Raw genomic sequence first — 12726 nt, forward strand, 5'->3', positions numbered from 1 at the left:
ATGTATCTCTCCCGGGCTCCGCTGGGTTCAGACGGCTCGTCGAGCGGTAACATGGAGGGTAAGATGTGTGTCTTTCATGCCTGGTGGTGGAGGAACAGGGAGAGTTTACACAGTCTCCTCATGGCCTCTCTTACTTCACTGTGTCTTGTCTGACCTATAATATAAGTGAGTGGTGGATGGACATCTGTGGTGGTTTGTCTTGTTTGACCTCCTATAATATAAGTGAGTGGTGGATGGACACCTGTGGTGGTTTGTCTTGTTTGACCTCCTTTAACCCATTCTGACCTGAGATCAGATTCATACAAGGTTTCCGCCGGACACACACTGGTCTGATGAACCCATTCTGACCTGAGATCAGATTCTAAAAATGTCAGTCGCTCTTCGATTTTTCAAAAATAGCAGACCTACAAGCTCGTATCGCGCCACTCGGTGGCGCGATATGAGCTTGTAGATCTGCTATTTTTAAATAGCTAAAGCATAACATGATGCTGACACCAAAATGGGTGCCCGGTCAGAATGGGATAATATAAGTGAGTGGTGGATGGACATCTGTGGTGGTTTGCTGTCTCTGCATGGATATTGTCTTTTGCATGTGGTCACCCTTAAACTCTTTCTAATTAAATGTTGGCATAGTTATTTAACCCATTCCGACCTGAGATCAGATTCTGAAAATGTCTTCCACATCCTGACAGTTTTCTGAAAAAGCTATGTTTCTATGTCAGTCGTTCTTTGATTTTTAAAAAATAGCAGACCTACAAGCCCGTAGCGTGCCATGAGCTTGTAGATCTCGCGGCAAATTTGCCCTCAAGTTTGCTGCGAGCCTTTTCACATCTGTTTATTTTGATTTTGTGTTTCTAGAAACATAGACTCTCCAATACAACTTTGAAATGAAAAGAGTTTACCTTTCTAAGTTGCTCCAAAATACCTTTTGGATGGTCTGTGGTGCTTCAAAACGGAACCGAGCTTCCGACGGACACGTCAGGTTTGACTTTGACGTGCCTCCAGTGTAAGCTGTGGTAAACAATGGTATAGTTTGATGACACGAGTTTCCGATGCTTTCAGTGTCTCTCAGGGCCTTCTCGTTAAGTCTGCATGCTTATTGCAGGAGGTGACTGACTGATCTTTCAACCCGCATCTTCCTCAGAGTCAGTGTTTTGACTCTGAGGAAGATGCTTAAAGGTTCTTGCTTATATACAACCATTACTGTTGACTTGTGACCAAAACCCTTTCATTTGAAACTTGACTGACACGTTGTTGGACTTCATTGTCGGTGGTACTCTTTATCAACAATGCATTTAAGCCAATTTGGGCAGGAACCCCTTTTGGTGTTAGCATTATGCTATGCTTTAGCTATTGAAAAATAGTAGATCTACAAGCTCATAGCGCGCCACCGAGTGGCCTACGAGCTTGTAGGTCTGCTTTTTTTTTTATCGAAGAACGACTGACAGAAACATAGCTTTTTCAGAAAACTGTCAGGATGTAGAATACATTTGTAGAATCTGATCTCAGGTCAGAATGGGTTAAGCCAAAGGACTGATGGTTTGGAATATTTAGTCCATTGACTACGACTTGTGTTACAATTTACACCATTACACACTGACTATATGTTCCATTTACACCATTACACACTGACTATATGTTCCATTTATACCATTACACACTGACTATATGTTCTATTTACACCATTACACACTGACTATATGTTCCATTTACACCATTACACACTGACTATATGTTCCATTTATACCATTACACACTGACTATATGTTCCATTTATACCATTACACACTGACTATATGTTCCATTTATACCATTACACACTGACTATATGTTCCATTTACACCATTACACACTGACTATATGTTCCATTTATACCATTACACACTGACTATATGTTCTATTTACACCATTACACACTGACTATATGTTCCATTTACACCATTACACACTGACTATATGTTCTATTTACACCATTACACACTGATTATATGTTCCATTTACACCATTACACACTGACTATATGTTCTATTTACACCATTACACACTGACTATATGTTCCATTTACACCATTACACACTGACTATATGTTCCATTTACACCATTACACACTGATTATATGTTCCATTTACACCATTACACACTGACTATATGTTCCATTTACACCATTACACACTGACTATATGTTCTATTTACACCATTACACACTGACTATATGTTCCATTTACACCATTACACACTGACTATATGTTCCATTTACACCATTACACACTGACTATATGTTCCATTTACACCATTACACACTGACTATATGTTCCATTTACACCATTACACACTGACTATATGTTCTACTTACACCATTACACACTGACTATATGTTCTACTTACACCATTACACACTGACTATATGTTCCATTTACACCATTACACACTGACTATATGTTCTGTTTACACCATTACACACTGACTATATGTTCCATTTACACCATTACACACTGACTATATGTTCCATTTACACCATTACACACTGACTATATGTTCCATTTACACCATTACACACTGACTATATGTTCCGTTTACACCATTACACACTGACTATATGTTCCATTTACACCATTACACACTGACTATATGTTCCATTTACACCATTACACACTGACTATATGTTCTATTTACACCATTACACACTGACTATATGTTCCCTTTACACCATTACACACTGACTATATGTTCCACTTACACCATTACACACTGACTATATGTTCCGTTTACACCATTACACACTGACTATATGTTCCATTTACACCATTACACACTGACTATATGTTCCATTTACACCATTACACACTGACTATATGTTCCATTTACACCATTACACACTGACTATATGTTCCAATTACACCATTACACACTGACTATATGTTCCATTTACACCATTACACACTGACTATATGTTCCAATTACACCATTACACACTGACTATATGTTCCACTTACACCATTACACACTGACTATATGTTCCATTTACACCATTACACACTGACTATATGTTCCATTTACACCATTACACACTGACTATATGTTCCATTTACACCATTACACACTGACTATATGTTCTATTTACACCATTACACACTGACTATATGTTCCGTTTACACCATTACACACTGACTATATGTTCCATTTACACCATTACACACTGACTATATGTTCCATTTACACCATTACACACTGACTATATGTTCCATTTACACCATTACACACTGACTATATGTTCAATTACACCATTACACACTGACTATATGTTCAATTTACACCATTACACACTGACTATATGTTCCATTTACACCATTACACACTGACTATATGTTCCATTTACACCATTACACACTGACTATATGTTCCATTTACACCATTACACACTGACTATATGTTCCAATTTACACCATTACACACTGACTATATGTTCCATTTACACCATTACACACTGACTATATGTTCCATTAACACCATTACACACTGACTATATGTTCCGTTTACACCATTACACACTGACTATATGTTCCATTTACACCATTACACACTGACTATATGTTCCATTTACACCATTACACACTGACTATATGTTCCATTTACACCATTACACACTGACTATATGTTCCATTTACACCATTACACACTGACTATATGTTCTATTTACACCATTACACACTGACTATATGTTCCATTTACACCATTACACACTGACTATATGTTCCACTTACACCATTACACACTGACTATATGTTCTATTTACACCATTACACACTGACTATATGTTCCATTTACACCATTACACACTGACTATATGTTCCATTTACACCATTACACACTGACTATATGTTCCATTTACACCATTACACACTGACTATATGTTCCATTTACACCATTACACACTGACTATATGTTCCATTTACACCATTACACACTGACTATATGTTCTGTTTACACCATTACACACTGACTATATGTTCCGTTTACACCATTACAACACTGACTATATGTTCTATTTACACCATTACACACTGACTATATGTTCCGTTTACACCATTACACACTGACTATATGTTCCATTTACACCATTACACACTGACTATATGTTCTATTTACACCATTACACACTGACTATATGTTCTATTTACACCATTACACACTGACTATATGTTCCATTTACACCATTACACACTGACTATATGTTCCATTCACACCATTACACACTGACTATAATTATGTTCCAAAGAATACTTTTGTTGTGTTTGATCTTTATTAGAAGCCACCGTATTCCACATTTCCTTACAGTATGAAAAATCAACAGTGGGGATAGCGTCGACCTCTGCTCACAGAATGAGAGCAGAGTTATTGACAAATGGAGACAGACAGACAGACAGACAGAGACAGGCAGGCAGACAGACAGACAGACAGACAGACAGACAGGCAGGCAGACAGGCAGGCAGGCAGGCAGGCAGGCAGGCAGGCAGGCAGACAGACAGACAGACAGACAGACACTGGCAGATCGAGAGACATTGATCGTGTGACTCTACACTCGCACACATTGATTTTTTTAGGCAATAGAAATGTGGGACCATCCACAGCACAGACAGAGATGTCTGGCTGGCAGGCAGATGTGTGTACGTGCGCGCGTGCACACAACACACACACACACACACGTACACGCACACGCACGTATCTTATCGTGCGGTCAGCAGCCCATGTTTCCTTTTCGTTCAATATTGGTCAATAAACAAGACGTGATCTAATAAGTGGCATGGCCTCCATGTGGATCTGGATCTAATACGTGGCATGGCCTCCATGTGGATCTGGATCTAATACGTGGCATGGCCTCCATGTGGATCTGGATCTAATACGTGGCATGGCCTCTGTGTGGATCTGGATCTAATACGTGGCATGGCCTCCATGTGGATCTGGATCTAATACGTGGCATGGCCTCCATGTGGATCTGGATCTAATACGTGGCATGGCCTCCGTGTGGATCTGGATCTAATACGTGGCATGGCCTCTGTGTGGATCTGGATCTAATACGTGGCATGGCCTCCATGTGGATCTGGATCTAATACGTGGCATGGCCTCCATGTGGATCTGGATCTAATACGTGGCATGGCCTCCATGTGGATCTGGATCTAATACGTGGCATGGCCTCCATGTGGATCTGGAACTAATACGTGGCATGGCCTGCGTGTGGATCTGGATCGCTATGTTGACCGCCAAATAATGCTGTTTTTCGCCTCTACATTGACTATCCAGGTTGAAAGTATGTTACAAATATTCTGGGATTACACGAGAAATTTGGCGCTGATCACTCCAGTGGTTTACACACACACGCACGCACGCACGCACACACACACACACACACACACACACACACACACACACACACACACACACACACACACACACACACACACACACACACACACACACACACACAGAGGTACTCTACTACGTGGCTTGTCTCCTATCCTAGGAGGCATGCCGACTAAAAACCCTGCCTTGCATCATTGTAACGTCAGAAAGTCATTTTGTTCTGTACTGCACTACACTACTGTCTGTACTTTGTGTTTACTGTCCATGGGTTCTTTGGACTGTCTTCATGTGCAGTCAAGTGTTTCCGTGTATGAACTGTGTCTGTTGGGGATGAAAGTATAATGTATTCAGCGCAGCCATGCGATCAGAGAGCTCTGCCTGTTCCATACCAGTTGTTGACATTCTGAATTCAATGCGTCTAGAACTGGGTGGAAACAGTTCCAAGTAACAGCATCGTTGAAACAATAAATCCAAAGACTTCATATTGGAACGGTATTATAGCAGGATTGGTTTCCATTAAAGCGGTGTGTGTACTGTACGGTGTGTGTACGGTATTTGTGTTTGATGGCGCTGGTCCAAGAAGCCCGTTCAATTCACAGACGTAACAACAAGTATAGGCAGAGATCTCTGATTGCGTGGCAGTATAGGCAGAGATCTCTGATTGCGTGGCTGCACGAGGCTACTGTACCACACAGAGGTAGATTACATGTATATATCTGCATGTGGTTGATATGAATGGATTCCTCCCTGTTTCTGTCACGGTGTATTTTTATGGTGGCACAGCAGCACTGCACGACATAATACATGATACATAATCATAATGAGATTGTTATTGTTGTTGTGTTTATGTGAATATTGGGATATATATATATTGGTGTGTGTGTGTGTGTGTGTGTGTTTGCAGGTTTCTCTTTTACAGACTGCAGGCCTTTACACACATTATACATTATTCATTCAGCGTTTGAGCCACGGACCACCATTTGATGAGATTTAGCCTCTCAGACCCACAACTAAAGAATATTTTGTTGTCGTTGGATAAGACTTTGTCCACAATTCCATGCTGTATTAATGTGCAGCCAGAAATGGGTTTACAAAGATTTTAACTCTTGAGAGCGTAAAATGAAACCAAATGTTTTAGTCCCACGTTTTGGCATGACTGTTTGACACACATTCTTGGTTATTTTAGCATTACTCATTCTCTCTCTTTGTCCCTCTGTCTGTCTGTCTCTGTCTGTCTCTCTCTCTCTCTCCCCCCCCCCTCAGGTCGAGTGAGAACCAGACGACAAAGTTCAGGAAACGGCCCCGTGGTGACGGACAGCCGAGGGCGGAGCCGAGGCAAAGTGGTCAGCCAATCACAGCGTGAGTATAGCTATAGTCACCCGCACCTCAAAGTGGTCAGCCAATCACGGTGTGTGTCACATAGAAGACGTGAACCGTGGAAACGTACTCAACATTTCCATCATGAAATGTTAGGGTCATTTCACGGGGGGTTCAGGCTCAAATGTTAGGGTCATTTCAAGGGGGGTTCAGGCTCAAATGTTAGGGTCATTTCACGGGGGGTTCAGGCTCAAATGTTAGGGTCATTTCAAGGGGGGTTCAGGCTCAAATGTTAGGGTCATTTCACGGGGGTTCAGGCTCAAATGTTAGGGTCATTTCACGGGGGGTTCAGGCTCAAATGTTAGGGTCTTTTCACGGGGGTTCAGGCTCAAATGTTAGGGTCATTTCAAGGGGGTTCAGGCTCAAATGTTAGGGTCATTTCACGGGGGGTTCAGGCTCAAATGTTAGGGTCATTTCACGGGGGGTTCAGGCTCAAATGTTAGGGTCTTTTCACGGGGGGTTCAGGCTCAAATGTTAGGGTCATTTCACGGGGGGTTCAGGCTCAAATGTTAGGGTCATTTCACGGGGGGTTCAGGCTCAAATGTTAGGGTCTTTTCACGGGGGGTTCAGGCTCAAATGTTAGGGTCATTTCACGGGGGGTTCAGACTCAAATGTTAGGGTCATTTCACGGGGGGTTCAGGCTCAGCGGCCAAATACATGCAAGGGTCAAGGTTGTACTTTATTGTTACATCTTGTGTACCGGTACAAAAACAGTGCAAGAAAGAGCAATCAAAGTGTAAAAAATAATAGTAACATAATGTACTGTACATGTGCATGTTTTCCCTGTTAGGTAAAGTTAAAACGGCTTCACAGTAGGTCATGTTCTATCAAATCAGTTTCACAGTAGCTTACGTTCTATAAATTGTACATATGAATTTTGTGGTCCTTCACATGAGAATATTTGATAACCACTGCTCTAAGCATCAACCCCAGAGACGACCTAGTACACCCACCACCAAACGTTTCCACACCAGACGTTTTCCAACATTTCTGACATCAGCCTGTATGTATCCTCACGGTGTTGCTTTCAGCCGGCAGTCGGTCTGGCTCCCCGGGCAGGCTCCTGAGCTCCACGTACGGCCGGATCCCGCGGCCCTCCATGGGCACGGCCGCCGTCACCAGCAGCACCCCCAGCAGCAGCATGGTGGCCGACAAGGCCCCACGGCCCAGAGGCCCGGCCCGCAGCCAGGGCTGCAGCAGAGAGACCAGCCCCAGCAGGACAGGCATGGGTAAGATCTGGAACGCCCGCATCGCAACATACAGTCGCACATGCAATACACGCACACAGACACAGACACACACACGCACACACACACCGGTCTATATTGCATTCTCTTAGTCCAGGGGTTCACAAACCATGGTGTCTGGCAGCCGCGCCACTATTGCGAAATGGCAAAAAGGAAAAGAATATAGTGTTTTTTTTTTCTTTTTTAATATAACAATAATGTCATTCCCAAAATAGGAAGCCGCCATGTTGGAAGATGATTATACCGGCACAATAATCTCATGAATTGAATTTGACTTTAAATGTGGGAGCCTCCCACTATATGTGTCTAGTCTAGTCCATACATGGGCAACTGTACTATAACTAAATGCATTTGAAATTAAATACAAATGTTACTTTTCAGGATTCCAATTCAAAAATAGCAAAGAATTATTCAGGATTTCAGTTCAAATATAGCAAAGAATAGCCGATCTACAAGCTCAAAACGCGTCACAGTGCGACACATTTTGAGCTTGTAGATCGTCTATTTTTCCTACGAGAGTATAATATGCAAAGTGGCCCCTCTGGAGTGAGTGTGGAATTATAGTGGCCCTCTCCATCGTCAAAGTGGCCCATGCTCCCGTGCTCTAGTCTAGTTCTTCTTCTGGTTATGCTAGTGATGAATGTGTCTAATAATCTACAGTCTCTCTAAGCCCCGTCCGTCCTCTGTCCCTGCTGCCTGAACTAACTGTCTGTCTGCACTGCCTCCAGCTAAACCTCTTCCCTCCTCCTCCTCTTCCACTCGCACTGCTGTCTGTCTGTCTCTCTGTCTGTCTGTCCTCCCTTCTCCCCCACTCACTCTCCGTCTGCCGCCACGTCACACCTCGCCACATGTCAATCCCCCCCCCCCCCCTACTACTACCTACTACTACTACTACTGCTACTACTACTACTACTACTAGGCCGGAGTCGCATCCCCAGGCCCAGCATGAGCCAGGGCTGTAGCCGCGACACCAGTCGCGAGAGCAGCCGCGACACCAGCCCTGCTCGGGGCTTCTCTCCTCTGGGTAAGTATCTCTTCTTCTCACACGAACCTCCTCCAGACTCCAGTCCGCACTCACTCACTCACTCCGCAGAAGAAGGGTGAAATCAGCACTCGACGGCTTCTGACATACATATGGTGGAGGGGATGGGGCAATGGCTTCCCCTCCCTCCCCTACTGGGCGGGGATTTTCTTTCTTTTTACATGAGTTGGGCGTTGTCATGTTCTCCTATACTACCGCCTGAAGACCAGCTCAGTAGCATAGCTACTTTGAATCCTACTTTGTGGCAATGTTTTTGTGGCAGCCGCAAAAAAAAAATGTTTGCAGCTAAAGTCACGTTTTAGACGGCGATGGAGTCTGTGGGGTTAGGGGTAGGGGAATGGGTACAGTTAGGGTTAAGGTTAATGATAGGTTATTAAGGGTTATGGTATTTCTTTCAGAAAGGCAGTTGCCAGACTGCTCTTTCTGTCAGAAATACATTTATCACACGGTATTTCTATCAGAAATGCATTAATCAGATGGTAATTCTGATTACGGGTGTCTGAAGAAACCCGTGGCTTCCGCGTTCGTTCGGTGCTACACAAAGTGAGGGAAGCCTCCCCCCTATATGTATGTCAGAAGCCGTTGAGGGAGGAATTCACCCTCACTCCCCTCACTCCTCACCTATAGCAGTCTGAGGAAGCCAAACACTGGCCTCTGCTGGCCGTAGACACTCCCTGCATGCAACTGCCTCGTCTTGTTGTCTCTTCTTTACTGTACTCTCTACTCATGTTGTTTCTACTCTACTCTATTCTACTCTACTCAGATATATTCAAAGATTTGTGCCGCATTTTTACGATTTTTCAAAAATAGCAGACCTACAAGCTAGAGCTGGTAGATCTGCTATTTTTCAATAGCTAAAGTATAACATAATGCTTAGTTAAAACACCAAAAGGGGTTCCCGCCCCAAAATGGGTTAACTGTGACAGTGTACAAATGGAACCAAATGGACCTGTTGGGGTGCATTTGGTGCCATTTGTTGTACACTGTCAGTGTTACAGACCCCTCAGGGAATGCTGAGAGTCCCTGGATCCCACTGTTAGAACCACAGATAAGCTCTGGTACATGCTCACCTATTCTGTGACTATGTGCAGGCCAGGAGTGACTGATTCAATCTGAATGTATTCTATTCTATTCTATTCTATTCTATTCTACTGTACTACCTCTGTTCTTGTCTATTGTATTCCTCTCGATGTTGTCTGACTGTTGTTCTACTCACCATACTAATTGAGTGAGTGTGTTGTCAGTCACTTGCAGTATGTGACGTACACAGAACGGTAGGTAGATCAAGAAGTTCTGTTCTGTAGCCTTATATTTGCTCTTGTGAAATCAAAGCCTGACACGATATTTCCTTTCAAAGAATGTCGCACACGACAAAATGAGACAAAGACATACCTTTAGAAACCTGACGTCTTCACCATCGTCATTGCAATTTCTGCTGTCTCAAGTCATTTGGTTTTCCGCTGTGGTGTTGCTCTGAGCCAGTGGTTTTCAACCAGTTTCATGTCAAAAGGCCCATTATTTATTCTGAATTTGAGCCACGGATCACCATTCGATGAGATTTGTATCCTCTCAGACCCAAAACTTAGAAGATTTTGTTATCGGATAACATTTTATTAGGAGAGATACAGTAATAGGCTATAACGTTGATCAAAATAACAATTCTTCTATATCTACATTCTCTAATTGTGTAACCTGAAAAATGAACGGAGTCCTGGTCCATTTGGTTTCATTTCACGCTCTCAAGACTAAGAGATTAACCCATTTCACTTTGAAAGAATATATATTCAAAGATTTGCGCCACATTTTTACGATTTTTCAAAAATAGCAGACCTACAAGCTCGTAGCACGCCACTCGGTGGCGTGCTATGAGCTATTTTTCAATAGCTAATTTATAACAAAATGGGTTTCCACCCAAAATGGGTTAAAGATCTAATGAGGGTCCATTTTGGTTACCAAACTCTCCCAACTTACCAATTTAATTTCACCGGGGGGGGGGGGGGGGGGGGACCACCTGGAACCCCCTCAGGGACCACTGGTGGTCCCCGCCGGACCACTGGTTCAGAACCACTGCCCTGAACGGTAAAACTGCCACACGGGGATGGCATTGCTACGCGAGTCATTACTTGCGCGCAAGTACTGCATACAGGGTATGTATGTCGGTGTTGTCCACCGTATGTCCACCGGCCAATGAGGGACCACTAAGGTACGTTTGGTGGTCCCTTATTGGCTGTTGATGGTGATGTAACTAAGGTACGTTTCAAGGTTGGTATAAGGTCAATAACGGGTATAAAGGATTTGGAACAGCTGTTAATAGACGCTCTCTGCTTGCACACAAGTAGGCCATGCGTGACCCACTTGCGTGCAAGACGCGAGTTGGCGCCTCGACACGCCAGAGTGCGTTTCTAGTTGTGGTTATGGTGACGTCCGTCGCCGGCGGGTGAGTGTGAACGCCATTGGTCACGTGACTCGTGACCTCACTTCCTCTACTTGCAGTGACTCGCCGTCACTCCCGTTCGACCAGCGCGCTGTCCTCGGCAGAGTGTTACTCAGGTGACCCTCGTTAAGACCGCACGACGACAGTGGTGGAAAAAAGTACTCTACTGTTTTTTGCTTAAGTAAAAGTATCAATACTGCAATTATTAGAAATACTCCGTTACGTATGTAGAAGTCCTGAAATCTAATTGAGTAAAAAAGTTGAATTTGTGTATAATGTCTCATTTCAAGTTTTCAAAAATAAAACATATTTTCAGCTGAAGTGGTTAATGTATGTTTTGTAGTAATAATCAAAATCTACAAAGTAACTAGTAACTAAAGTTTTCAAGTAATTAAAATATTAAAAAGTACAATATTTGCATCTGAAGTGTAGTGTAAATTGGAAATACTTGAGTAAAGTACAAATACCTCAATATTGCACTTAAGTACAGTACTTAAGTAAATGTACTTAGTTACTTTTCCACCACTGCCGCACGACTACTCAGCTACTGGCCAGTTCATCAAATATACTGTATACACACACAGTCAGAAGTATTTACAAAAATCACACCCTTGTGAAGTGAGGGGCGCTCTTATCATCGTACATCATCCGACACATATTATGACGTAAATCGACACTAATAGCTGAATATAGGAGGGGCTGGCACCCCTCAAAAATGAGAGATTTTAAGTTTTAACCCATTTAGGCCTGACGTCAAGATTAAAAAGAAATTCTTCAAAATCAGACGGTTTTCTGAAAAACCTTATGTTTATGTGGTGCTCAATATTTCATGTCAAGGACCTCAAAAATATATGTAATATGCCTCCACCCCCCCCCCCCATCTGAAAATATATTGTTCCAGGGACCTCCCCAAAAGAGAAGCAAAGATTTGAGTTAAAATGTTCACTCTGTAATAATATATATTCAAAGATTTGCGCCACATTTTTACGATTTGTCAAAAATAGCAGACCGAGTGCCGCGCTTATGAGCTTGTAGATCTGCTATTTTTCATTATAGGGTTCCCCAATTAATTTTCCTCAAGGGCCATATTTTGACTACGGTACCAGGCTGGGGGCCGAGTCGGCACGCGCGAGGTCGAGGTCTTGCCCTGAAATTAATGTTCAGGGCAAGACCCCATTTGAAAAGGACCCCCAGTTTGACATGCAGAGGCTACTGACCACAATTTAATTCCATTTATATCTGGGGACCCCCCCCCAAAAAAACAGTAC

At 42.9% G+C, this 12726-nt stretch overlaps 1 protein-coding gene across 3 annotated transcripts in view; it reads left to right on the top strand.

The window, feature by feature from the left end:
- LOC310854143 (CLIP-associating protein 1-B-like) overlaps positions 1 to 12726 on the top strand; it is a 95049-nt gene that overhangs the window by 51014 nt on the left and 31309 nt on the right. For 2 of the 3 annotated variants that reach the window (XM_083758661.1, XM_083758662.1), the window contains exons 13-14: positions 6622 to 6717; positions 7767 to 7964. In XM_083758661.1, coding sequence (XP_083614787.1) covers positions 6622 to 6717; positions 7767 to 7964 — 294 coding nt within the window. Of the gene's footprint in view, positions 1 to 6621; positions 6718 to 7766; positions 7965 to 8901; positions 9007 to 12726 lie in introns of all 3 variants that reach the window. The other variant, XM_083758660.1, reaches the window with a different exon arrangement.

Source organism: Protomyctophum parallelum (assembly GCF_964188405.1).
Source record: "Protomyctophum parallelum genome assembly, chromosome: 23".
In the NCBI taxonomy this organism is placed as follows: Eukaryota; Metazoa; Chordata; class Actinopteri; order Myctophiformes; family Myctophidae; genus Protomyctophum; species Protomyctophum parallelum.